Below are 23,765 nucleotides of genomic sequence, written 5' to 3'. Positions count from 1 at the left end.
CCCCTCTCCCTCTCTGGGTCTAGAGTCCCCAGCTGCTCCATGTCTCCACGTCATCGTCTCTGCCTCCATCTCTAGCATCCCTGTTTCTCTGCCTCTGCCCATTTTTAATTGAATTCTTTTTCTTTCTCTTGTGGATGTTCTCTATAAATTTGGAGAGAGCAGCCCCTTGTGTGATCCATCACTACCACGTTTCTATAGCAGCAGACAGTTTCATCTTTCCCCCGCTAAATGACTGATGGATTTCAACTGCTGATCTTGTGGTTGGAAGTCTGATGCTTAACCCACTGTGTCAGCAGGGCCCCTTGGGTGGGGGTAAAGAGAAGATTGAATAAGTGATTGCAGTGGAGGGAGATTGGAGCTGGAACACAACAGGCCTGGTTAGGGAAGGCTTCCTGGAGGAGGTGACATCTGATCTGAAAAGTGAAAGTGTGGTAGTCAGGCTGAAGGATAATCAGGTGACTGATGTCATTTGCTTATTTAAAGACACAGAGAACTTGTGATATGCCAGGTACCATTCTGAGAGCTCTGTGGCTACACAAGAGCTTCAACAAGTTTGTGAATATTTTCCATTCTCTTTTGATTCCATGTTTCATGGCATTTTTGGAGCCTCCTCATATTCCCTGTGCATGCTCATAGCACCCTATGAGGCAGATACTATAGTTATCTTCATCTTGCAGCTGAGGATCTGTCCAAGGTCACCGAGTGGCATGGTCAGTATTTCGACTTGGGCACTCCTGCTCCAGACTGTGCCCTGAAACTCCACACTCTGCTGCATCTCAGCAAATAAAAACACAAGCCAAGATGCGACGGTTGTTCAGGGCCCTGCAGGGACCCTGGGCAGTGCCAGCCCAGGAAGTGAGGAGCAAGGGATAGATGAAGCTAGTGAGGTGAGCCAGGGCCAGGTCCACATGAGCCAAGTCAAGGAGTCTGGACTTGCTTCTCAGGGCTCTGCAGAAGGGAGATGCCAGATGCGGTAGCCAGCTGCAAGGAGAGCAGGCTGGGGCTGGGCAGAGTGAGAGCCAGATGCTGCTTGAGACCCAGTGATGGTGGCTTGAATGATGGAGGTGGAGAGAAGGAGACAGACATAGAGACGGTTTTGTGTTCAAATCATCCAGATTGGCAGATGGGTAAATGTCAGTTGCTGTCTGGATGAGTAGGTGGACAGGTAGAGCTAGAGAACAGGTGTGATGTGTGGACCTTTAGACACATTAAGTTTGAGGTGCTGAGGGACCATCCAAAGGACTCCTAGGGAGACAGTGGTTACGTGCTCTGAGATTACCTGAAAGGTCAGTTCTAGTCAGGAAGCTCCGTGGGAGAAAGGTCTGGTTGGCGGTTTCCGTTGCGATGGCAGCCGTGGGAACTCTGAGAGGAGGTTCTACTCTGTCTTGTACAGTCACTGTGAGCTGGAATCAACTCAACAGCAAGGAGTGATGAGGGACGAAGGCGAGAGTTGGACAGTGGAGCCTCCAGGTCAGGAAGGAGATGACCAGGATGACTGTACCCGCTGACGAACCTGTCATCAGTACCTTAGAAGTAGCCTAGTTTGGACAGTGGATTATATGGCCATCTCTACCTTGCTATAATGACGTATATCTGGGTATGGATACCACTTGGGTCCAGCTTCACACCTCTTATATACCCATCCTATATATTCATGTAGACACTTTTAGAGGACACAGTAAAAATACAGGTATGGATATACAGGATCTAGAGAGGCATTTGCATTACAACTGAGGGGTGTTTGACTCCTCTAAAGGCGTTTGCTTAAAATCTGCCTTCACTCGTGTCTAAGTCCTCAGTTGTCACCACCAAGGTTTAAGAGAGATTTTTGTTTATGCCTTCACCAGCCAGTTGGGTAATTGGTGGAATTGACCCAAATCAGTAAATTTTATGAATGGCATGATCTTTGTTTTCTTCTCAAACCATGTATCAAAGCAACTCAAGTGGTCAAGTTTTACCCCCATGAAAGGACGATCATTGCAAACCCAGGAGGGTAAGCCTACTGTGGGGTTATGTAAAATAGTACAGAGCCTTTTCAAGGAGAAGGGAATGGCAGTATAGAGATTTTTGGTTGTGTGTTTCTCATCCCTACTTCTGCGGCGCTGTGGGTTAATACGCTGGACCCGCAAAGTCGTTTGAACTGCAAGGTCGGTGGTTCAAGCTCACCAGCCCCTTCTTGGAAACCCTATACAGGGTCACTGTGGGTTGGAACTGATTCGAAGGAACTTAACAACAACCATCAATGCACAGCACAATAGCTTTACGAAGGACTGGGAGCTTTGGTTGGTCCCCAAGGGCCACTGAGACTCCCAAATTGCGTTCTGACGTCAGAAAATATCCTTCTCAACCCTCTTACCACTGGTCTCCTTTGCAGTCTCTGTACCTTACCCTCAGACTCAGGGGGCAGCTTTTCCACTGACTTGCAATCCCCTGCTCTACTCACCAGCCACACCACTTCTGTCTCCTGTGTGATGCTTCCACAGACACAAACTGGAGGCACCACTGGGGGAATAGAGTGTCCACAGGTGGCCCCCATTGTGCCCAGGCCAAGGAGCACTATGCTGTAGGGATTAAACTCATGAACTCTGGGAACAGAGTGCCTGGGTTCCAATCCCATCTTCGGCACCTACAACTAGGCTCTCCTCTCGCCTCACTTAGCTCCTTTGTAAAATGGGGTAGGTAACTGTACCTGCCTCCAATGATTGTGATGAGGATTATGATGCCACAGACGCACAAAGCACTTGGAACCATACCTTGGCACACAGCTAGTGAGCACAAATACACACTGATATTAGCAGTAGTATTTGAAATGGCACTGTTAGTTTGAATCCAACGTAGAAATGAAAGTAGGCAAAGGGAAGGAGAGGAGAAGAGTGGAAACTGGCCTCCGGGCTGCCAGGTCTTGCTTTGGAAAGAAGCCCTAAGGGGGGGTCCATGTGGTGACATTTCACTCAGACATTTTTTTTTTTTTTTTTTAAACTGGAATGAGAAATGTAGATTCTGTGTCAGAAATCATTGCAAATTCCAAATTAGTGAGGTTTCATGGTCCACGGAAAGGCGCTGGAGGGAAAATTGGTCGACGGGGTATTTTTTAGCTGTCGGAGCAAGCTGGTTGATTGATTGAGTGTCTCGGTCAATACGCTGGGCAGACAGCAGCAGCCAGGAAACTGGGGGCAGATGAGCAAGTGGGGGAGGGCCCAGCATCCATCAGTGTGGACATGGTCAGCAGTGGAAAGGGACATCGTTACATCAAAATCCCTGTGGACGGAGATGTCTGAACTGTGCAGCCACACCTAGTCTAGGGGTCAGGTATGTTGTTGTTATTAGGTGCCATCGAGTCGGTACCGACTCATAGTGACCTTATGCACAGCAGAACGAAACACTGCCCGATCCTGGGCCAACCTCAGTACTATTGCCATACTCAAGTCCATCGATGCTGCCACTTGGCCAGTCCATCTCATTGGGGGTCCTCCTCTTTGTCTCTGACCCTCTACCTTACCAAACATGATATCCTTCTCCAGTGACTGGTCCCTCCTGACAATATGTACGAAGTATGAGAGATGAAGTTTGGCCATCCTGGCCTCCAAGGAGCACTCTGGCTGCACTTCTTCCAGCACAGATCTGTTTGTTCTTTTGGCAGCCCATGGTACTTTAAATATTCTTCTCCAATACCATAACTCAAATGCATCAATTCTTCTACAGTCTTCTTATTCACTGTCCAGCTTTCGCATGCATATGAGGTTATTGAACATACCATGGCTTGGGTCAGGCGCACCTTCGTCCTCAAGCTGACATCTTTGCTCTTCAATATTTTAAAAAAGTCTTGTGCAGCAGATTTGCCTAATGCAATACGTCATTTGAATTCTTGATTGGGGGTCAGGTATACCTATCCACAATCCCTTGAGAACCCCAGATATTCTCACTTGCTAGTGATGTGTCCTCAAGAGGGAAAACACTCTCTCTCTGCATTTCTGTCTTCTCATCTGCAACATATACAGTGTCCCCCAAAGGATTTACAATTGGACTTAATGAAATCATGGATGGTAGATGTCTGAGGAGGTAGTTGGCACATAGTAGGTGCTGAGTAAATGCAATGCCTGCTCTTTTGACATGGGGGTGTTTGGCACATAGTAGTTGCTCGGTATGTGGTGGTCCTTCCTCTGACATGGCGGTGGGGGTACTTGGCACATAGTAGGTGCTCAGTAAGTATGATGCCCCCTCCTCCTCTGACATATGTGGGTGGTACTTTACACATAGTTGGTGCTCAGTATGTGATAGCCCCTCCTCTGACACAGGCAGGTACTTGGTACATAGTAAGGTGTTCAGTGTGATGTTCCCTCCTCTAACACAGGGGATGGAGGCTGCCAGGCTCATGCTTTAGACTAGGAACTGGGTCATTAGGTTTGGAGGTGCTACTAGGCCCTGTTTGCAGGTTCTGGGCCTTAATGTGCCACACCCCCAATGTGTTTAGAAACAGGTAAGGAGATGGAAGTGACTTAGATCCCAGGAAAAATCTGACTCAAAATTTTAGAATCCAGCTCTGTAGGGGTCATTGCAGAATACTGTCTGACACAGTGCTGGCTAGTGTATCTCCTAGGTTGGAAGGCATTGCAGTAGGATCAGGAAGCTGCCGTGGGGTCAGGCAATGTTCCACTCTGTTATACACAGGTTTGATAGGCATTGGAATCACCTCAACAACAACTAACAACTTCAGGGTCATTTGGACCAGTCCCCTGTACTTAGGCTCCTCGAGTTCTTCCAGGCAGATTGGAAGCTTTGGATTCCTCGGAGATGAAGAGAAAAGGATAATCTACAACTAGCAGAAATTCTTTCTCATAGGAGCTACCAACAAGACTCTTTCAAAAGTAATTATCAGCACAATAATTAGACATTGTGCTAAGCCTTGTGAAAATACTTTTCTCAGACATCCCAAACATCAGGTGTTATTATCTCCATTATAAAAATGAGAATATTGTGGCTGAGATAGGTGAAGGAGCTTGTCCAAAGCCATGCAACAATGTCTTAGAGATGCTGGAGCACCGTGGAACAAAGAACTTACTCGGGAGGAGAGTGGGGGAACGGTGGGAGATCTGAACAGGAAGTGTGGTGAGTGGAGCCTTGAAGGATGAATGAGAACTGGAAAAGGCTCTGTAGGCAGAGGGATCAGCTTGAACAAAGACAGTGAGGTTGGAAACTCAGTCCTAAAGGCTATTTTCAGTTACAGTGACAGCTAACATGAAGTGCTTGCTTAGTACCAGAAATAGTGCTGAGGACTCTAGGCGCATCACCTTTGTGTACTAGACACTGTCGTTATCCCTGATTTGTGGAAAGAGCTGAAGTTACTTGCCCAAGATCATACTTGAACGCAAGATGGCAGAATCAACTGTCACCTGAAGTTGGCCGATTCCATAGTGCCTGGTTTTTGAATCCCTGACTGTGGTCAACAGAGAAATCATCAGCCTACAAGACCTAGAAGGAGCTTTGATAGCATAGTGGGTTATGAGCTGGACTGCTAATCACCTGGTCATCAGTTCGAATCTACCAATCACTCCTCGGGAAGAAGAGGAAACTTTCTGCTCCCATAAAGATTTACAACCTCAGAAACCTTTTACAGTCAGAACTGACTTTATGGCACACCACCATCACAGAGACCTAGACCTCTGCCCAGATGGTAGAGGTCCTTGGGTAGTGCCGGTGGCTGGTTCAACCCCGGTGGAGCTGTGTAAGGAAAAGGCTTGGTGACCTGCTTCCATAAAGAAAACTCTGTGGAGCCCTTGTACTCTGACACCTGAGGTTGCCATGAGCTAGAATCGACTAACAACAGCCCATGTGGTGTGAAGGGTGGTCCTGAAACCTCCTCGTCTGTTCGTGTCACAACCCTCCCACTCCACGTCCTCCTGGAGCTAAGAGAAACCTATCGAAGTTGGTGAGGGATAATCAGGAAACCAACCGCCTAATAAAGATAAAGCTCTCTAATAAACCTGCAATCCTGAGGTAATGGGTTTGACTTTTAAAAGGTAGATAAAAGTCTCAGCGGAGGGACAGACCTTTCCCATCAACTCCATGATAGGAATCGCTGTGAAGACGCCATTTCCTACAGATGGGACAGTGGGATGTTTCACCTGTAGTGACAGACCACCTCTCTCCAGGGCTCACTCTCTCCCACAGGGTGTCGCTCCTTTGCCAGGGGAGATTGGTCATGCCAAAGGACAGAGTTCTGGAACCATCCTTCAGGAGGGCAGCTGCAGAGTATAAAGTACCACCCGTTCTTCCACAGTCCTCTCTACTCAACAGGGTTTGATTATCCACTTCAGTGGCCACACGGCTTTATTAGGGACGTTAGCAGGCTACAAGCTGAGGTCAGAAATGCTCAGGACACAGGTGGTTCAGTAAGCTGCTGATGAATGCCCACAGAACCTACCAGTCTACCATAAGTCTCAGTTCTGGAGCCGTGGGTCTGCAAACTGAGCTCTCCTTCTTAATTGCCTGAGGACACCCCACCCTACAAGCAAGCTTCTTGCCCGAAGTCCCTCAGCTTTACTTGCTTGTGTGGCTGGGAAGCCCACTGCTCTGACCCTCCTTCAGTGTCATGGCTTTACTGTCCCTGGGCTGACGAGATTCAGTGTGCAGCCATCTTAGGGTCCAAAGGACACGCTCCACTCCTCACTCTGCTTTTCTGATGGTAGGGAGAGCCCCCCACCCCTCCTGCTTCTGAGATGGCTCATTTTAAACCATGTTAGAATTTCAGGTTTTTACAATGACAGTGAGCTCAGCTAACATCCGCAGGTAGATGATGTCATCCTATCAGTATCTTCTCTTACCCAGACTACCAACGTTGTTTGGTGGGAGTTACAGACTATGGTTAGAAGAGGCATGGTATAATTCATTTTACCACAGCAGTGTCAAACCTTCTGAATAGAAAAGGTGTGGTTTGAGAACTCAAGTATGATTGGTGCAGAAAGCTTTATGTTGATTAGTGGAGTAGAATGCCATGGCCTATCCATTCACCACCACCAATGGCATGCATGAAGCACTTACTATATGCCAAGGAACTATGCTAAGCATTTTACGTTTTTTCATCACAACAATTTCAGGAGGCAAGTACTAATATCCCCAGCACACAGAGGAGAGAACTGAGGTTCATTGATACTAAATAATGCCCTATGGGTCACTACAGCCAGAAAGTAGCAAAGCTAAGGGTTGAATCTCTGTCTGTCTGACTCCAGGCAATACAGAACCACTGTTTTGTGTTTAGTTTGATAGACAAAAACTGGTCTAGGACTCTGTCTTGGGCAGAATTCACTAGGAGCGCCTGAGGCAGGGATGTAGGTGCATCTGACTTCTTAAAGCTGTGCTCTGGGGGAATGGGAGCTAAGTAAAGACACCCCTGTCTCAGCCAGACTCTAGCTTCTGCGCAATCTCAGGGAGAGCTCTGGAGTGTGAACACCGTAGAATCGGTCCTACATGGAGGTAAAGGGGGCGGGGGAAGGGGGTCTTTTGCACTGTAGTGTCACTTAGTGATTGGTTGTGGTCTGTCTCCCAGTCAAGGGGACTGCCTCGCAGCCAAGGGGGGCCATCCATGAGGCATGTGTAGCCGGCATCCATATCAACCTTGTCAAGGGGAGCTAAGATCTGACCCACCTGCAGAAGAGCTGAGTGGTGGTCTCACTCCCTACCCCCTTGCTGTGTGCCCTTGAGCCTGTCACTTGGTCCCTCTGGGTCTCTGCTTGTACTCGCTATCCTTCAGGGACTGGCCTCTCACTCCGATGTGTTCAGGCTGTATAATCAAGTACCACAGCCACCACCAGAGCTGGCAACCTCAGCTTCTAGAATCTGGGAGAAGAGATGAGAGAGGACCCCTTTGGGGACTCCGAGGGTGTGAGGTGAGGTGTCTGACAATGTCCCTTGCCATAGTCCTTTATCTCACTTCTCTGCTGTGTTGTTTTAAAACTAACGAGCAGCCCAGCCCTCAGGAGCAACCTGCGTGCTCACTGCCTGCAACCAAGATTTGTGGCCTGTCTGTTCTGTGCTCTCTGCGGATTCCAGGGGCAGCTCGCTCTCTGCTTGTTAGAAACTTCCTTCCCAACTGCAGCCTCAGGAGGAGGGTGTGTGTGTGTGTGTGTGTTTGTGTGTGTTTGCTTGCTTGTCTTCAGGAGCACTAATATCTTAACCGTGGTGTCTCCCAGAAACTCCTGTCTGTAGTTCTAGCTCAGGAAAGGGTCCAGTGGGTGGCTGCCCCATGGGCGAGTGAGAGAAGATAAGCTAGCATGTGGCAGGGATGGAAAGCAACCATTTCTAGGTCCTGAAGTAGCCGCTCAGCTTGGCCATGGTGAGGAGCTACGGTTCTAGTCCAGCGGGATTTCATGGAACACTCAAGGTCACTCCAACTTTCCATTCCTGCCCTTGACCTTGGCTGTTTTAGGAAAGTGGATCTAATTCAACAAACATTTCAGGTTTGGTTGGAGATCATTATGGTTTGCCCCTGGAAAGTGTGGCTGAAATTTCAAATGCCACCATATGCCCCCATGGGCAGTTGGACATAAATCATCTCATCTTATCCTCACAATAGTCCTTGTTAGGTCAATGTGACTCATGATTTCACCAGTAGGTGAAGGAACTTGTCTTAGGCCACCGAAGTGGTGAGTGCCAGGCAGACAGCCGATGAGTTGAATCACCAAGTCCTGCTAACTAGTTGTTGGTGCCCCTCCACACAACCTGCCTTGCTTTTTTCATTATTATTATTTATAAAAAGCTTTTACTGTGAATTGGGTGAAGGTCTACAGAGCAGATCATCAATTTTACATCCAACAAATCACATACTGTATTTCATTACAATGATTACGATGCCTTCCATGTACCATCAGTTAACAGTATTCACTGTATTCACTGTAACTCTTGTGTTCTTCCCTGTGTCTTCCACTGTCTTCATCTTTCCTCTGCCCTCTTGTTGCATATTGCCTTCCCCATCACCCCAGTTAACATATGTCTGCCCTGTAGCCAGTGAATGATTTTCCTGTCCCTTTCACTCCAGGTAACCATTATAGAATGTTTCTTTCAGCAAGAAAACCTTTTCTTAAGTTTTTGCAACAGTGGTCTCATACAGTATTTGTCCTTTTGTGATTAATGTCACTCAGCATAATGAACTCCAGGTTCATGCATGTTATGAGGTGTTCTGCAGATTCGTCGTTATGCTTCAATCTTGCTTAGTGTATTCCACTTTGTGTTTGTACCAAAGTTTGTATCCATTCGGTTACTCTCGCGCTTTCTTGACTGGTGCATGTAACCTGTTTACATTCAGTGTGATTATCAGTAGGTAAGAATTGATTACTGTCATTTTTCTGTATGTTTTTTTTGTATATGTTTGTGGTGTTGCTAGTTTCTTTGTTCCACATAAACATCTGGGCTGAGTTCATTTTATTTGTGGATCTTCTTTTCATTTTCTTCATTGATGTTGTTTTAGTGTTTACTAAATCTTTCGGATTTTCCTCTTTTTCTTGATGTGAAGGTGTATTAATTTCCTTTGAGGTTACCCTATAATTCATTAATTGTTTCCTCGTTTAAAACAGTGTATTTAATCTCAAAATCTACTTGACTTCCTCGCCATTTGTCAGTTCTATATCTACACCATTCCGTCTTTTTGCGTAGTAATTGCCTTAATTGTAAAGTGGTATCTCTGATTTCCTATTTTCAGTTTTGTGGGTTAGTACCTGGATTGAGTTTTGGCTGGTGTTGTCATTTATGTTAATCTCAGATCGCTGTCTGCTCTCATTGGTTCTCAGTCCAAAGAATACCTTTTAGAGTTGTTTGAAAAGTTGTTTGGGTTATTACAAATTCCCTTAATTTCTGTTTATTAGAACATGTCTGAATTTTGCCGTTGTATTTGAGGGACAGCTTTGCTGGATATATAATTCTTGGTTGACAATTTTTTCTTTCAGTTTTGTGTATGTCATTCCAGTGTATTCTTGCCTGCATGGTTTCGACTGAGAAATCAGAGCTTAGTGTATTAGGCAACGTTTCATTTTTCCAGAGTTGCTTTCAGGAGACCTTGTCACTTTCTCCCTTATGTGAGAGGTTTTTATGACCCAGCACTTCCTCTGGATGGGGAGTTCCACAAAGTCGAATGAATTGGGGGAGTCAGCCACTTGATGAGTGTATTTTAAGAGCTCGTTCACCAGCAGGGACGTGTCTGCTGAGCCACCTCATTATCCTGAAGCTCCTCTGGTACATGGCCTTCCCACCTCACGTAGCCAGGTGTGCCATCATACTCCCTAGAGGATCCTGTCTCCTGGCTTTAAAGTCCTTCTCAGTATTCACACTTCCTAAGTGTTCAAGGAGGTGTCAGAAGGTTCATAGAATGAAAGGATGATGGAATTAGTCCACGAAGTTTTTGAAGCCTCCTCGTATTTCCCCAGTGCTCATTTGTCCTGAACTCATGAATTCTCCTGCCCTCCTGACATCTCCATATGTGTTCAACTGGCACCTCGCAGCCACCGTGCCCAACCAGAACACTGGAGAGCCTTTAGAACACCCTGCTCTCCTCCTCAGTCAGTGACATCCCCACTCAGTTGCGGTGGTCAAAACCCTTGGAATTTCCCTGGACCCCTGTATTTCTTTCACATTTCATAAGGAATTAATCAGTAAACTGTGGACTCTACTTGCAATATTTGTCCAGAATCCAATCACTTCTCGCTGCTACTTGGAGCTGTCACACTGGTCCACTCACCCTCTTCTCTCGCATGGGTTTCTGCAGCCATCTCCCTACTGGCCTCCTTCTCAGTTCACTGCTTGTCTCCATTCAGCACACTGTCAGAGGGAGTCTTTGACATGTGACTCAACCCCTGCCCCTTCATTGGGCGCTCATGTCTCACAGAAGGAAAGCCAAATGGTCCCACCAGATCAGACATGACCTTGGCTGCCATCACCTCTCCCACTTCACTTCTGTTATGTTGCCTCTCGCTTGCTCACCTGCAGCCACACCGGCCTTCCGCTCTTCCTCAGATGCCTGGAGACGCCTTCCTATCTCAGGGCCATGCGCAGGCTGTGCTCTCTGTCTGTTACACTCTTCCCTCAGGTGCAGAAGTCACCTGCTCAATGAATGCTTCCTTGCCCACCTTATCCCAAATTGCAACTGCCTTGCTAGTGACCTTCAAACCTCCCTTTCCCGGCTCTGCCTTTCCAGAAGGGCATACACTACTGGCTAATCGTCTACATAATCAGCATAATTCTGAGTCCGTGTGTGCCAGAGCAGAACTGTGTTCTGGGAGCTTTTCAAGGGCTGATTTTTGGGAAAAAAGACTGCCAGAACTTTCTTCTGCTGCACCTCTGGGTGGAGATGAACCACCAATCTTATGGGAAATAGCTGAGCCCTTACCTATTTGTGTCACTTACTAACAACGACTCTGTTACATTGACTTTCTGCCCTCCTCTTTCTTCCCATCCCTAGAGGTATTTCACAGGGCAGTGCTTCTGAGAACAGGGCTTGCACGTGCACAGGAATCACTTGAGATTTTTAGAATGCAGATGCTGATTCAGTAGGTCTGCGCTCGTGCTACTGCATTACCAACTATGCACTACACTATGCCAATGCAGCCAGGCTGGGAGTACACCTGGAACAACGCGACTGTGGGTTCTTTAAGGGTCTGGACTTGATCCTGTGGGTTGGCCAAGACACACCAGCACAGCCCTTTACCATGTGATCTCCTCCTGAAACAGCTGAAAGTGATTTCATTCGTAGGTGCTCAGTAAACGTGTTAAGTGACAGAAAGAAGACTAGATGAGTGAGTGGTCCCCAGCAACACCTCTTGGGACTTGTTTTCCTTCCCTTCCCAGGCCTTGTCCCAAGATTTTTCCTGGCCTGGGCTGAGCATTTTCTGTGAGGCTAGGTGGCTGTTTCCCTTTTTCCAGAAGATTGTTTCTTGCTTTGTGCCTCCTCCAGCCATGGCTGAGATGCCAGTCCCGCCCAAGGTTGGGAAACCCAGTCAGTCACTCTTACTCCCTGTCTGCATTCCAGCTAGTAGAAAGCTTCTGAGTGGACCCTGTGCTGAAGCCACTGTTACTCCCACCCATGGTGGCACAGCTGGGCAGAACCAGGGCTTGAACCTGGATCAACTAGGCTTCAAGCTCAGGGCACTTTCCCAGATCCGCTAAATACCTTTCTTAGCCTGTTCAGGTGAATAACCAGAGCACCTTGGAACTCAGCTCATTCCTAAGTTGGAGGTAGCCTGCATTTCTGGCCCTCCCATCCATCCAGCCCATCTGCCTTTTGCCATTGGATTTCTCATCAGGCCCAAAGGCAACTGACTGGTGGGACCAGTGGATGGAGAAATGACTGAGCGGGTGTGGGGCTGATTGGAGGGCAGCAATCAGATGTGCTCTGTGATGAGAGTTCAAAACCCTGGCAGGTTGGGAGTCCGGCCTGCTTGTCTGAACTGGGTCAGAAATGCTCTGAGTTTTCTCCATATGGTTCCTTTGTCCTTTGACCTGTACTTGAACTGGGCAATTTTTGATGTACAAGAAATCTTTGATGTTTGCACATACTCTCTGAACAAGAATGCAATCACTTGAAGCTGTTTCAGGAGGAACCCGCATGGCCAAACCCCAGGATCAAATCCAGGCCTTATAAAATCTACAGTCTGCTCCAGGAGTGATTCCAACCTGCCTGTATCAGCATTACCTGGCGCTGGCTGGTAATGCTGTAGCCTTTGCCAGAAAGCCCAGACCTACTGAATCAGCACCTGCATCCCAAAACAAAGAAACAAAAAAACTTAGCGATTCCTGTGCACCTGTCTACCTGATCAGGAGCCCTCGACCTTTAGGCCAACTGACTGTATCTTCAGCATTTACATGAAGGCCCAGCACCTAGTCTTCATGCCAGGTCTTTGCATACGCCTTTGCTCAATTTCCATTCATCTTGGAAGCTCTCCATTGATGAACTGCTCATATTTCCCAACACTGGGGTTGGTGCCCTCTCTGCTTTCCAGACCCCTGAGCTTCTCTGTATAAGAGAATTTGTTTGTCTGGCTCCAACTCCTCGTGGCCTTGTATATAAAAGCAGAAATGTTGCCTAGTTCAGCACCATTTAATGATTCTTCCAATCCAGGGACCTTGTTTCCAGTTCTAGACCAGACGTTGTTTGCTTGTGATCCATAAGGTTTTCCTTGACTGATGCTCAGAAGTCCAGTAGATTGCCAGGCATTGCTTCCTAGTCTTAGTCTGGAAGTCCTGCAGACCACTAGCCACCACGGAAGACCCTGCTGGTATTTGAAATCTTGGTGGCATAGCTTCCAGCATCACGGCAACACAGAAGCCACCAGAGGACAACAAACTGACAGATTGATGGCGAGCACTTACTATGTTGTTGTATGCCATCAAGTCGGTTCTAACTCACAGTGACTCTCTATAGGGTTTCTGAAGCTTTTAAATCTCTGTGGGAGTAGAAAGCTTCATCTTTCTCCTAAAGAGCAGCTGATGGATTAGAATTGAGCTTGTGGTCAGCAGTCCATCATGTAACCCACTGTGCTACCAGGGACCCTGGTACTAACTGTTCGTTGTTAAGTGCCATCAAGTTGGTTCTGACACATAGCAACCCTGCATAGGATTTCCAAGGAGCAGATGGTGGGCTTGAACTGCTGACTTTGTGGTTCACACTCTAGTACTGCTCCTACAGCTTCACACCAGGAGTCCTTACTTACTCTACCATGTTATTCTTCCCAGTTTAGGATTCTCTGTCCTCTTCTAGAAGGAGCCCTGGTTGTATAGTGGGCTAAGCCCTGGGCTGCTAACTTCAAGCCCACCAGCCACTCTGCAAGAGCAAACCGAGGCCGTCGGCTTCTGTAAAGATTCACAGCTTCGAAAACCCTGTGGGGCAGTTCTACTCTAGCCTATGAGGTTGATATGAGCTGCAACCTACTCAACAGGCGTGGGTTCCCTATTCTAGACTCGGAATTCCCTGAGAACAGGGATTGTGTTTTGGTTGTTTCAGGGTTCTTGAAATCTGATAGGAAGTACATGTTCAGTTAGCACCTGTTTAATACATGAATGAAATAAGGAGGGAGATGCTGGCTTCACTTCACCAAACTTCCGCTCATTTTCCACTCAGTTTCTACTAAGATGAACACACCCCCTGCCCCATCTTTGAAGTAAGGTCTCCCACAGAAGTTCCTTGGAGCCCATAGTCTCCCTTCAAGTGCCATCAAAGCCAAAAAAAAAAAATCGCAGCTCCCTCAGATCAGCCTTCCCCAGGCTGAACTCACTGTGTTAACTTTGAAATGGACTTGGAGAGGCCAGACCTCAGGCCAGGATGTTGGCATAGCCCTAGCTGAAGTACCAGGAACCAGGGCACACACTAAGTAAATCCAGCAAATCCCTGGGCTGTGTTAGCCCCATGATGGGTCTTGGATGTTCTGGTCAACTCCGAGGCATGAGAGTCTGAGCTTCTCTTTGCCGTGGAAATGGAGTGACTGCAAATGTGGGGCAAAAACAGCTGCAATGCAAGGAGAACAGTCCCTGGGGCCTGTGTTCTGTGTGGGAAGCGAGTTCTTTGGCCTCTTGGTCCTCCGTGTTCTAGTCTGAGCAAGGGGGATGGGCTCCCCACACGGTGCACTTTAGAGAGATGCTGGATTTGAAAGCTCAAAACCCACCACCGTCAAGTCCATTCTGGCTCACAGCAGCAACTCTGCAAGACAGAATAGACGTGCTCCCGAGGGTTTCTGAGGCTATAAGTCTTTACAGAGCAGACAGCCTCATCTTTCTCCCATGGAGTCATTGGTGGGTTCAAACCGCTGACCTTTTGGTTTGCAGCCCATTGCTTGATCCACCATGCCACCAGGGTTCCCACACATAAGACGTGCTTTAGTTGGATGGAAAGAAGTAAGAAGTGTCAGGAGGAATCTAATGGCCAAACACCAGTTCCGTTTGTGCAATAATGTGCTCTGGTTACAGTTTGACAGACGACTAGAACCTGTTTATGGTGAGTCAGTTCCAACTCATGGTGACCCTGGGTGTTACAGAGTAGAACTGCCCCATAGGGTTTTCTTGGCTATAATTTTTATAGGAATAGATTCTTGGGGATGGTGGCTGGGTTCAAACCACCAAACGTTAGATTAGTAGTCAAGTAAAAGCTTTGTGCCGCATTTCTCCATACATCTCTCCACACACAAGCCACATTCCTGTCAGAAGGAAATTACAGACTATTTTGAACGACAAGGTCTGCAGTTCAGACTCACCAACCCCTCCCAGAACTCCCGGAAACCCTCTACAGGGTCGCTGTGAGTCCGAAGGCTGTCCACAGTCCCTCTTCACCTCTCTGATGAGTTGTTGAAAGCGGGCAGGGCAGCTGGGTGTTTGCAGCAGAACATGTCTGGCTCTATTGTCCTCATATACATAGCAGATGATAATGCCTGCCCGGGACTTCTTGGAGCCCAAAGGAGACAGTGCATGCCGAGTGTTTCTCCCAGCGCCTGGCATACACCCACTAACCTCACTGCTGTCAATTCTGGTTCACAGTGACCCTACAGAACAAAGTAGAACTGTCCCCTAGGGCTTCTGAAACTGTCCAGCTTTAAGGAGACAGACGTTATATTTCTCCTGTGGAGCCTCCAGTGGCTTTGAACCACTGACCTTGCAGTTAGCAACCCCATGCTTAACCTGCTACATCACCAGGGCTCCTTGTCTGGCACATTGTTGTTGCTAACTGCCCTCAAGTTGGTTCTAACTCACAGCGACCCTGTTTAGGGTTTTCGAGGAGTGGCTGGTGGATTTGAACCGCTGACCTTGTGGTTAGCACTCTAGTACTTATCCTACTAGGCATTTGGTAATGCTGTAGGATCTGCACTGGATTTCAAACCACAAGGACAGCAGTTCAAACCCTGCAGCTGCTCTTCGGAAGCCCTATACTATGAGTGGGAACCATAGGGTCTCTATGAGTGGGAAGCAGCTCGATGGCCGTGAGCAAGAACACTGCACCAGAAAAAGGATGTGAAAAGAGCACTGACTTGGGAGTCCTAAGATCATAGTTCCAGCTACAGCACTGACATGAATCAGCATAGGGCTTTAGCATTCCCCTTCTTGGAGCCTCAATTTCCCCATTCTATACAGCGGTGGGCTGGTGCTGGGCCCTTACCGCTAGCTCTGGCACTATTTGAGTCCACAAAATAATAGTGTTTGACTCAATCTTGTACCCGGGGCGTGAGGATTTGCTCTCAACCCTGCGCACTTGGCAGGCCGGCTTGATGAGTGAGGCCCATTGCTGGGGCAGCAGGGGAGGGGCTGGGAGTCCTGCATCCTGGAGGCTTTTGCTGACAGTTCAGCTCTGACTCCTATTGGAGGCACAAAAACCTGCTAGTTGCCATGGATACGGGGAGCAGCAAAGAAGTTCCAGGTTGCTGATGGGCAGGAATGAGTGGGGGGCCTGAAGAAATTCATTTTTTGCTCTAGCTCCTCCCTCTGTGAAGCGGAGTGTGCCGACTCTTGGCTCTCCTGTTTTAGGGGTTCCCCCAAAGAGCTCACATTCTTTTAAGTATTTTTTTTGCAGCGTTGAAGGACTGTGTGGTTAAAAAACGAGGCAGCTACTGGTACTCCTCAGTGAAGAGGGAACACTTCAGTAAGACACAAAGCTAGAGGCAGGGAAGGAAGCTGGTGGGGGCTGCAATGGGGAGGCGCTTGTGATGCATGACCTCAGATGGGTCCCCTCCAAGAAGTTGTGTTTCTTCTTTGTTTGAACGGAGAGACTGAACTTGGACAGAGGTGCCTGAATCATAGTGATCATCAGAGTGCATGTGTTGATCCATTCCATCATTCACTGAACAAATAGCACAGAGCTGAGTGTCAATCATGACTTCAGATCAGAGTGGATCACATCATAGAGGAAGGGATCATATTACATTAGGTCTCATCACGGGGAATTCTGACATCGTAACTGCTGAAGCACTGAGAATTCTGGCCCAAACCTTAAAGATCACAGTCTCCCTGCCTTTTCCCTCTGCTCCCTTCAGTCTTGTGTTCCTCTCAGCTGCCACAAGGATGCTTCTAAATGTGAGCCACACCAGATCAATCCTCTGTTCGGAGGATTCCCATTTCACCATCTAGAGAAAATCCGAAGGTCTTCCCAGATCTACAAAGATTTCTTTGACTGTCTCTGTCCACCTGTCTGATCTCACCTCTTTGCACTTTAACCCTGCTCCTCCTTCATGCCGAGCATGAGCCCTCTTCAAGGTCTTCAAGTTTGCTATTTCCTCAGTCTGGAACATACTCCTCACAGATACCCACGTAGTCAGCTGTACGTTACTCTGTGGCAAATCATTATTGTATAAAAGAGCAGTCACCAAGTACCAGGTCTCACAGTTTTGAGTCAGGAGTCCAGCTGGATGGGCTGTAGTTGAGAAGTCAGCCAGGTGCACTCATCTGATGGCTTGACTGGGGATGGAGGATCCATGCCCAGCGTGGCTCACTCACATGGATGTCGGCTGGAGGCCTCAGTTCCTCACCATGTGGAGCCTGTCCACAGGACATGCGGCCGGCTCCTTCCAGATTGACCAATTCAGGAGAACAAGGCAGAGTTGTCGTTCATCATCTCAAAGTCATGCTGTATTAATTCTCCCACTTTTTATTCATTAAAAACCCGTCACTGAGGCCATCCCACATTCAAGGCAAGGAGAGATAGGCTCCATCTTTGGATGGTAAGACTGTCAGAGAATCTGAATACCCTTTGAAGCCTTTACAGACTACAGAAGGTTTCCATTATGGATTGAGTGAAAGTTTACAGGGCAGATCATCAGTTTTACATTCAACAAATCATACACCTTGTTTCATTACGGTGATTAGAATCCCCTCCATGTACCATCAGTTAACAGTATTTCTCTTTATTCATTTTAGATGTATATATATATTTTTAAACACTCAGGCATATATAATAATTTGCACCACCAAAGGGCACATTCTGCAAGTCTGCCTCCTGGTCGCCAGCTCTCAGTCCCTCTCTTTCCATGAATCTAGAGTCCTCAGCTGCTCCCTCTCTCCACGTCCCCATCTCTGGTGTCGTTGCTTCTCTCAAACCACTGACCTTTCAGTTAGCAGCTGAGTGCTTAAGAACTGTGCCACCAGGCTCCTTTACTCCTGGTTCTTGTTAAGTGCCATCGAGTCAGTTCTGATTTGTAGTGACCCTTTGTATGTTTTCTGAGGAGCGGCTGTTGGGTTTGAACCACTGACCTTGCGGCTCAATCTGACTTTGAAGTCCAGTGCATTATCCTGTAGCGAGCGTCACACCAGGAGCCAGGAAATCTGAGAGGCAGGCTTTTGAGTAGGCCCCCTCCTTTCCCTCTCTGGGCCAAACTCACGGCATTTCCCAGTGATGTTGGGAAGAGAACTCCAGGCCATCGTGGGAACAAGGAGAGGACCTCTTGTTGGTTAAAGCAAACCCACTGTCACTGACTTCATGCTGACTCACAGTGACCCTACAGGGCAGGAAGGACCACCTGGGTAGGTTGTCCAGGGCTGTAAATCTCTTATATGTGCAGCCAGCCTTTCTTTTCTGTCTCCCGAGGAGTGGCTGGTGGGCTTGAATTGCTGACCTTGAAGTTAGAAACCCAATACTTAACCTACGGCACCACCAGGGCACCTTCATATCTGCTGCTGTTAAGTCGGTTCTGACTCATAGTGACCCTGTATAGGGTTTCCAAGGAGTGGCTGGTGAGTTTGAACCGCCAACCTTTTTGGTTCAAACCGGCCTTGTGGTCCAATGCTTTATCCCACAGGGCCACACCAGAGCCAAGGAGTCTTAGTTGAAGGTTCAGTTTAAAAGGCAGTGAAGAGAAAGAGAACCGGCCGACTTCAAGCCTTTCTGCTTGCATGTTGCGTATTCTTCTGTTGTCCTCATAACAACCCAAAAATGTAGAGACTGCTATGGTGTGGTGATTAGCAGTAGTTCAAACCCACCAGCTACTCCTCAGAAACCCAATATTCTTTATTTTATACCTGAGGAAACTGAGACAGAAAGATGAGATGACTGGGCAAAGGTTAGGTACAAAAATGGATTGGGACTAGGGAAGGAGTGGGATGAATTCTGCTGTGCTTGGATGCCCATTTATACTTTGAGAGAGCAAAGATCCTAGAATTTCTTTTGAATGGCTTCTAGCCTCTGCCTGGTGTGGCACTGTGAGATAATGCATTGGACTGCAAAGTAGGTTTGAACTACAAGGTGGATAGTTAAAATTCACCAGCCACTCCTCAACACCGTCTACAGGGTGGTTGTGAGTTGGAACTGACTCAGTGGCACTTAAGCACCACCATAAGCATCTGTCTGTGGTTTAGTCCCGCTAGGCAGGGTGACGCTGCAGTACAGACTCCCAAATTGCAGGGCCTTAACCTGATTACACCTTACTCCTCTCCGGCAAAGTCTGATGGGCTTCAGGCATCTTTCCTAGGCTCTCAGAATATGTGACCTCCCAAGTCCCAGTAACAGTGGCAGAGGAAAAGAGCTGGAGAAGGCACATTGAGGACCTTGAACTGGGATGACACATAAGAGTGAAATGCTTAGTTGCCAACTGAGAGATTGGCACCACAGGAGAAAAGCCTGGTGTTCTCCTCCAATAAAGATGACGGCCTCGAAACCCTTGTGGGGCGGTTCTCCTCTGTCACATGGGGTCGACTCAGTGGCCCCCAACACAACTCCCTCTCTGAGGCCATGAGCCCAAGATAACCTCAAGACCCCAGCCTACCACAAGGGGACCTGGGAAATACTGGGAAGTCTCAGGCATGTCTGGTGAGCAGTACATGTGTCTGCCACAACCTAATATTGTTGCCTCCTTATTTCTTCTGTAGGGCAGAGCCCCAGAGCAGCCCTGTGGTCCCAGCTCAAGATGGCCCCTCGGAAAAGCTGGGTCAGCGTCTGGCCACTGAGGCCTTGGGCACCAACAGCTGGGAGAGAGACAAGGCCTGCCGGAAACCAAGTCCTGCCAATGCACGCAGGTAAGACCCTTACCATCCTCTCACCCTGATGGGATGTCCAGTTGGAGGGTGCAAAATGGGTGTGTCCCTTAGGTCACCAAGCCCCATGCTCTTGTGCCAGTTCTACAAACTTTCAAAGTCTCCTCATCAAGTAACTGCCCAAAATATGGCAGCCAGTAAGTACACAGTGAAGTTTGAGCTCCAGTCTCCATGATCTTAAATTGTGGCTTCAGAGCCGCCATATTTTGTCACCTGAAGAGATGGTCCATGCCCTGCTGAGTTCTTTAGCATTGTTCAACAGAAATACAAGTGGGTGCCTTCAACAAATTCATTTTGCCACACTGTAGGAGGCTGGAAGTCCAAATTCACAGTGCTGGCACTAAGGGAAGACTTTCTGTCTGTGTCGGCTCTGGAGAAAGATTCTTGTCTCTTTTCTGCACCTGAAAGCCCAGCATTCCTTGGGAATCTCCGTGCACCTTGGCATCAGTCTTCCTTGGATCTAGAAGTTCACAGTGCAGGGACCTCGGATCCAAAGGACACACCTTAGTACCAGCTCAAGCTCAACCACAACCCCAATGAAACTTCCTTTCAGTTGACTGGCTGCTCACAACATGACTCATCATGGGGGAGCTTAAGTTACCTGCTAACCCACTGAGAATTGTGACCCAGTCAAGCTGACACAAAACTTCACTATCACACCTGCTCTCTGGTTTTCCATGTTGATCCACCTTTGGCTTCTGTTTGTGAGGCTGTCTGTGCAATTCAACAACCTCGGCTGGCCTGGAATCTTCAAATGAATTTTCCAGTACCTCCCTTCGTTAGCCTATATCTATCCCCCAGTGACAGGGAGAAAATTATATGCTTATTAGCAAAATTCCCCAGCTATAATCCAGTCTGTTTATGCTTCATCAGAGCCATTTTATAGATAAGGAAACTGAGACCTGTTTGAGCAGGAACCGGAAGAGGACTGAATATCCCTGACTCTGATTATAAAGGCTCAGACATCTCAGGGAGTCCTGGTGGTGCAGTGGTTTAAATGTTGGGCTGCTAATCACAAGGCTGGTGGTTCAAACTCATAAGCTGATCTGTGGAAGAAAAAGGAGGCTGGCTGCTCTTGTAAAGATTTGCAGCCTCGGGAACCCTACAGAGGAGTTCTACTCTGTCCTCTAGGGTTGATGAGAGCTGGAATTGATTTGACAGTCCTGAGTGTAACGAGTCATATTTCACTCTCTGAATGAGGCCGCTACACATGTCACAGCTGCGTGTGTCCCCGTTGTCCCCCCTGTGCTGGCAAACCCAGGAGAATTGAGGCAGAGAAAGGAGAGGTGGAGGAAGGCAGGAGGAGATGGTCCCATCTCTGAAATCTACACTTGAGACCATGGTTCTCAAACCCTGCTCTGCCTGAAACCTGGGCTTCCCCCAAGTTACAGTAGTCACCTGCAACCTCACATTGTCCCCTATTGGGCCAGATATGCTTTATAAGATTTTTTTTTAAGTACTTCTGTAGTGAATGCTCCCTCCTCCCCCACCACAAATTCCTGGTGGCTGTTAGTGGGATGGGAGAACGATGTAAGGACTGAATATTGGAAACCCTTGGAAGCAGTTCTGCTTTGTCCTAAAGGGTCACTAGGAGTCAGAATTGACATGGACGAAAAGGGTTTGGGAAAGCTTGATAGAAAATAAGATAACCACCAAGCGGCTACATAATTCCATCCATTATTCTTCCATCATTCGGTCACTCATCAGTGACCAGACTCTTCTTGCTCGCCATCCAAGTGGTCCAGCACTTTCATGCAGCCCGCTGGTCTGCTTCTGACACATGTGTACAGTGCTGTGTGCTTTATTACTTGGAACTACAGGTTAAGTAGCCAGGTATTGAATTCCTATGATACCTTCTAAAAGTGACTCTGTTGAAAATATCAATCAGTTGAAGATTTTTGTTCTGTTTTATTGTGGGGTGGTTTGTTGTTTGTGGTGAAGGTTTACACAGGATGTTCAGTGACATTGGTTGCATTCTTCACAGTCTGTGAGCATTCTCTTTATTTCAGTTCTGGTGGTTTCCTGTCCAGTAATCTCATTTCCCTGTGCCTTACAGTCTGATCTGTGTTTTAAAGTAATTGTTGGTTGTTAAGTGTCATCAAGTCTGTTCCGACCCATAGTGACCCTGTATAGGGTTTACGAGGAGCAGCTGGTAAGCTTGAACCACCGATCTTGCAGTTTAAACCGACTTTGCAGTCGAGCACATTAATTAATTACTGATTACTTGTTCTTATATAGATGGATTTTTTTTTTTAAGGGAGCACAAAACCTAAGAGTGGTAGTCATTAGTTTGTAAACCAATTTGCTATTTGGCTACAAGGTTTAAAGACTATAGGACAATTAGTCTTGGAGAGTATTCCATTCTAACCAGCCTCGTTTGTCTGGGTTTTGTTTTTGTTTTTGTTAATAGGGATATGATGTTCTGATGTATAGTTTCTCTCATCAAGGCCCATCTGGTGTAGTCCTGATCAGAATGGTCAGCAGTGGTAGCTGGGCACTGTCTAGTTCTTCTGATCTCAAAGTAGATGAGGTCATGGGTCAAGTTTTATGTTTGCTCTGGAGGAGTAGAGAGCAACAGCTGCTTCTGGAAAGGCCATTTGCATGCATTTCTGACTTCAAACCCTACTCACCAAAGTAGGATGTGGACCCTAGTTAATGAACCGTATTGTGTCACTTGACTGAGATGTCCCAGGAGACTACAGTCCTACTCCCTCAAACCCAGAACTCCAATCCTGTGAGGAGTTTGGTTATGTCTAAGACCTATCCAGAACTGTGACTCTCTCTGTGCTGTATTTTACCTGTAAGTGCATGCAGTCACATAGAATCATACACATATGCATACTCGATCATATATACATGTGTACATGCATGATGTTGCAGGCAATGCACTGATTGAAAGGTCGGTTTGAACCACAATGTCGGTGGTTCAAACTCACCCACCAGCTGCTTCTCAGAAAGTCTATAAATGGTTGCTATGAGTCTGAACCTACTCAATGGCACTGAACCACACCATGCTGCATATCTATTCCTATACACTACAGATTTACCTGCACATGGATTTTTGGTGGTTGTTACCTATATCATCACAGCTCCTTTGTTCTTGTGTATTTTCTAGTGATGTCCTTTCCCTTCATCAAGCTGTGTACACGTTACCCTCACCTACTGTTACCTAGATTGAGGACTTTTACTTGAAGTCTTTTTGAAGCTCTTCATATATAGTAAGGGGATAGACTTCACTATGTGTGTTGTTGTTATTAAGTGTTGTCAAATTGGTTCCAAGTCATAGTGAATCTTTGTAGGAATTCCAAGAAACAACAGCTGGTGAGCTTGATCTGCCAACTTTGCAGTCCAATGCATTAACCCACAGTAGTTTCCAAAAACTTTTTTTTTCATTGTGGATTGAGTGAAAGTTTACAGGGCACATCATCAGTTTCACATTCAACCATTCATATATACCTTGTTTCATTACATTGATTATAATCCCCTCCATGTACCGTCAGTTAACAGTATTTCTCTCTATTCACTTTAGCTTTTTCAAAAAACACACAAACAAACAAACAAACAAAAAAACCACTCAGGCATATATAATGATTTATAGCTCCGAAGGGCACAGTCTGCAAGTCTGCTCCTGGCCAGCAGCTCTTAGTCCTTCTCTTCTTAGTCCTCAGCCACTCCCTGTCTCTATGCCTCCATCTCTGGCACTGCTGCTTCTCTGGATAAGGTCCCGCATTCTGCTTGTGCGTTCCTCTCTTGATGGTCCTAGGGTCCTCTGTTTCTGGACTGTA

The 23,765-nt window shown here is 47.2% G+C and overlaps 1 protein-coding gene across 1 annotated transcript in view; it reads left to right on the top strand.

The window, feature by feature from the left end:
* SRRM4 (serine/arginine repetitive matrix 4) overlaps nucleotides 1-23,765 on the top strand; it is a 227,025-nt gene that overhangs the window by 159,520 nt on the left and 43,740 nt on the right. The window contains exon 2 of the mRNA XM_006865456.1: nucleotides 19,816-19,962. Within this exon, the coding sequence (XP_006865518.1) occupies nucleotides 19,816-19,962 (147 nt within the window). The remainder of the gene's footprint in view (nucleotides 1-19,815; nucleotides 19,963-23,765) is intronic.

Source organism: Chrysochloris asiatica, unplaced genomic scaffold (assembly GCF_000296735.1).
Source record: "Chrysochloris asiatica unplaced genomic scaffold, ChrAsi1.0 scaffold00078, whole genome shotgun sequence".
Lineage (NCBI taxonomy): Eukaryota > Metazoa > Chordata > Mammalia > Afrosoricida > Chrysochloridae > Chrysochloris > Chrysochloris asiatica.
This window is presented reverse-complemented; position numbering and strand designations above follow the sequence as displayed.